The sequence below is a fragment of the Borostomias antarcticus genome (assembly GCF_949987555.1).
Source record: "Borostomias antarcticus genome assembly, chromosome: 26".
Taxonomy (NCBI): Eukaryota; Metazoa; Chordata; class Actinopteri; order Stomiiformes; family Stomiidae; genus Borostomias; species Borostomias antarcticus.
Genome location: NC_140259.1, coordinates 1 through 5,000, shown reverse-complemented (window position 1 = coordinate 5,000; position 5,000 = coordinate 1). Strand labels below are relative to the sequence as shown.

General features: G+C 48.7%; 1 protein-coding gene across 1 annotated transcript in view; it reads left to right on the top strand.

Moving 5' to 3' along the window:
• LOC311326196 (kinesin-associated protein 3-like) overlaps positions 1-4,913 on the top strand; it is a gene marked incomplete at its 3' end in the record, with an annotated part of 24,917 nt that extends 20,004 nt beyond the window's left edge. The window contains exons 13-14 of the mRNA XM_084459063.1: positions 1,802-1,914; positions 4,748-4,913. Of these exons, the coding sequence (XP_084315189.1) occupies positions 1,802-1,914; positions 4,748-4,913 (279 nt within the window). The remainder of the gene's footprint in view (positions 1-1,801; positions 1,915-4,747) is intronic.
• Positions 4,914-5,000: the final 87 nt, after the last annotated feature.

The window sequence follows — 5,000 nt, the reverse complement described above, 5'->3', positions numbered from 1 at the left end:
TTGTCTAACTATATTAGCCTACAGTATCCAATTTCATTGTTTATTCATTTTTAAATAAGAAACAGCCTAGAACATGTGTGAGGGCATATCACTGTGACTATGATGTACTGTAGGTTGTCAGGTCAAACATGTACTAGTGCAGCTCCACAGTAGACCAGCGGGTTTGTGTCTGGCTGGAGAGAGACTCCACACTCCCATAGAGAGATCCTCCCAGAGAGAGATCCTCCCAGAGAGAGATCCTCCCATAGAGAGATCCTCCCATAGAGAGACCCTCCCATAGAGAGATCCTCCCAGAGAGAGATCCTCCCAGAGAGAGATCCTCCCATAGAGAGATCCTCCCATAGAGAGACCCTCCCATAGAGAGATCCTCCCATAGAGAGATCCTCCCATAGAGAGACCCTCCCAGAGAGAGATCCTCCCATAGAGAGATCCTCCCAGAGAGAGACCCTCCCATAGAGAGACCCTCCCATAGAGAGACCCTCCCATAGAGAGATCCTCCCATAGAGAGACCCTCCCAGAGAGAGATCCTCCCAGAGAGAGATCCTCCCATAGAGAGACCCTCCCATAGAGAGATCCTCCCATAGAGAGACCCTCCCATAGAGAGATCCTCCCAGAGAGAGACCCTCCCAGAGAGAGACCCTCCCATAGAGAGATCCTCCCAGAGAGAGACCCTCCCATAGAGAGATCCTCCCATAGAGAGACCCTCCCATAGAGAGACCCTCCCATAGAGAGATCCTCCCATAGAGAGATCCTCCCATAGAGAGACCCTCCCATAGAGAGACCCTCCCATAGAGAGATCCTCCCATAGAGAGATCCTCCCATAGAGAGATCCTCCCAGACAGAGACTCCCAGAGAGAGATCCTCCCAGAGAGGAAGCATGTCTTCCAGAACCGGAGCTTGAGAACTTGAGCTCAAGGTGCTGGATCATGTGTGAAGTCTAGATCTTTCTCCCAGTCTGTGTTTCTGTGACCCTCCTAATGGCGCGTTCCAGGCAACCCGTAACTTCCCACCCGTGAACTCGTACAGATCGATGTACTCCCAGTTGCCGGGTGGGAAGTTACGGGTATGACTGCCATTCCAGAGCATTTTCACGCGTAGGAGGTCGGAAAAACACGAGTTACGGGTTGCCTGGAACGTGGCATTAGTCCAGATACGGCTGTTTAGGTGTTCAAGGTGGTTCATGGTAGGAAAACGTTCGTTTTCACCTCTGCTGCGAACAGCACTGCATCAGAGTGTGTGACTAGCGAATCGTCTGTGGAGAAAAGGTCACACCATAACAATTATGTGCACTCGCACAAATGCTCCCAATTTTATTTTGAGGTCGCACAGATTAAAAATGTACAACATAAACCACTGGAAAACTTTTTCTTTTTTTTTTACCTACTACGCAGAATGTGTTTGTTTTTTTTGTAGAGAGCTGGACATTCTCCTCGTCATTCTCTATGCAGGAAAACCCCTGTACACACACACACACACACACACACATGCACACACACATGCACACACACATGCACACACACACATAAAGTACACATTCTCGTACTGTATATGCTCCTAATGAGCAGGCTAGCACCGTGCATGGCAGCTGCCACCATTGGTGTGTGAATGGGTGAATGAGAGGCCATTGTAAAGCGCTTTGGATAAGAGCGCTATATAAGTGCAGGCCGTTTACCTATGTATTTATTTAAGTATGTATGCACAGACACACACACACACTCACACACACACACACACACACACGCACACACACACACGCACACACACACACACACCCATGAGCAGCTGTGTCTCGGGCCCTCAGGTCACGGTCTGAAGATGCTGATGAAGAGAGCTCTGAAGCTGAAGGACATTCTGATGATGAAGATGATCAGGAACCTGTCTCAACACGATGGGCCCACCAAGACCCTCTTCATAGTGAGACCCTCAACACACTCACACACTCAACACACTCAACACCAAGACCCTCTTCATAGTGAGACCCTCAACACCCTCAACACACTCAACACACTCAACACCAAGACCCTCTTCATAGTGAGACCCTCAACACACTCACACACTCAACACACTCAACACCAAGACCCTCTTCATAGTGAGACCCTCAACACCCTCAACACCCTCAACACACTCAACACACTCAACACCAAGACCCTCTTCATAGTGAGACCCTCAACACACTAAACACACTCAACACTAAGACCCTCTTCATAGTGAGACCCTCAACACACAACACACTCAACACACTCAACACCCTCAACACACTCAACACACTCAACACGATGGGCCCACCAAGACCCTCTTCATAGTGAGACCCTCAACACACAACACACTCAACACACTCAACACACTCAACACACTCAACACCCTCAACACCAAGACCCTCTTCATAGTGAGACCCTCAACACCCTCAACACACTCAACACACTCAACACCAAGACCCTCTTCATAGTGAGACCCTCAACACACTCAACACACTCTAACACACTCAACACCAAGACCCTCTTCATAGTGAGACCCTCAACACACTCAACACACTCAACACACTCAACACCAAGACCCTCTTCATAGTGAGACCCTCAACACACTCAACACACTCAACACCAAGACCCTCTTCATAGTGAGACCCTCAACACACTCAACACACTCTAACACACTCAACACCAAGACCCTCAACACACTCAACACCCTCAACACACTCAACACACTCAACACCCTCAACACCAAGACCCTCTTCATAGTGAGACCCTCAACACACTCAACACACTCTAACACACTCAACACCAAGACCCTCTTCATAGTGAGAGCCTCAACACACTCAACACACTCAACACCAAGACCCTCTTCATAGTGAGACCCTCAACACACTCAACACACTCAACACCAAGACCCTCTTCATACTGAGACCCTCAACACACTCAACACACTCAACACACTCAACACTAAGACCCTCTTCATAGTGAGACACTCAACACACTCAACACACTCAACACACTCAACACACTCAACACCAAGACCCTCTTCATAGTGAGACCCTCAACACACAACACACTCAACACTAAGACCCTCTTCATAGTGAGACACTCAACACACTCAACACACTCAACACCCTCAACACCCTCAACACACACAACACACTCAACACTAAGACCCTCTTCATAGTGAGACACAACACACTCAACACACTCAACACCAAGACCCTCTTCATAGTGAGACACTCAACACACTCAACACCCTCAACACTAAGACCCTCTTCATAGTGAGACTCAACACACTCAACACCCTCAACACCCTCAACACACTCAACACCCTCAACACCCTCAACACACTCAACACCCTCAACACCCTCAACACCCTCAACACACTGAACACTCTCAACACTCTCAACACCCTCAACACTAAGACCCTCTTCATAGTGAGACTCAACACACAACACCCTCAACACACTCAACACTAAGACCCTCTTCATAGTGAGACAACACACAACACCCTCAACACACTCAACACTAAGACCCTCTTCATAGTGAGACCCTCAACACACTCAACACACTCAACACACTGAACACCCTCAACACTAAGACCCTCTTCATAGTGAGACCCTCAACACCCTCAACACCCTCAACACACTCAACACACTCAACACCCTCAACACTAAGACCCTCTTCATAGTGAGACCCTCAACACACTCAACACACTCAACACACTCAACACACTGAACACCCTCAACACTAAGACCCTCTTCATAGTGAGACCCTCAACACCCTCAACACACTCAACACCCTCAACACACTGAACACACTCAACACCCTCAACACTAAGACCCTCTTCATAGTGAGACCCTCAACACACTCAACTAACTCAACACTAAGACCTTCTTCATAGTGAGACACTCAACACACTCAACACCCTCAACACCTTCAACACCTTCAACACCCTCAACACTAAGACCCTCTTCATAGTGAGACCCTCAACACACTCAACTAACTCAACACTAAGACCCTCTTCATAGTGAGACACTCAACACCCTCAACACCTTCAACACCTTCAACACCCTCAACACCCTCAACACTGAACACTCAACACTCAACACTCAACACACTCAACACACTCAACACACTCAACACTGAACACTCAACAGACTCAACACACTCAACACCCTCAACACCCTCAACACTGAACACTCAACACACTGAACACTCAACACACTCAACACCCTCAACACCCTCAACACCCTCAACACTGAACACTCAACACCCTCAACACCCTCAACACCCTCAACACTGAACCTCTTCATAGTGAGGACACAACACACTCAACACACTCAACACACTCAACACACTCAACACACCCAACACCCCCAACACCCTCAACACCCTCAACACCCTCAAGACACTCAACACATTCAACACACTCAACACCCTCAACACCCTCAACACTGAACACTCAACACTCAACACATTCAACACACACAACACCCTCAACACCCTCAACACTCTCAACACACTCAACACCCTCAAGACACTCAACACCCTCAACACACTCAACACACTCAAGACACTCAACACTCAACACACTCACTACACTGAACAGCACAGAGACAGATGGAACCGTTGGAGCCTCTACTGAATGCAGTGATGATGTGTGTAGATGCTCAATCCTGCATGGTACTGGTGAGTGATGATGTGTGTAGATGCTCAATCCTGCATGGTACTGGTGAGTGGGGGTCACAGCTCCGATGACCTTCGACCCTCAGGACTACGTGGGGGACCTGGCCGCCCAGATCAGCGACGAGGACGCAGAGGAGTTTGTGATCGAGTGTTTGGGCACGTTGGCCAACATGACCCTCCCAGATCTGGACTGGGAACTGGTGCTCAAAGAGTACAACCTGGTGCCTTTCCTCAAGGATCACCTTAAACCAGGTAAAACCACACACACACACACACACACACACACACACACACACACACACACACACACACACACACACGTGACCTTCACCACCTGTG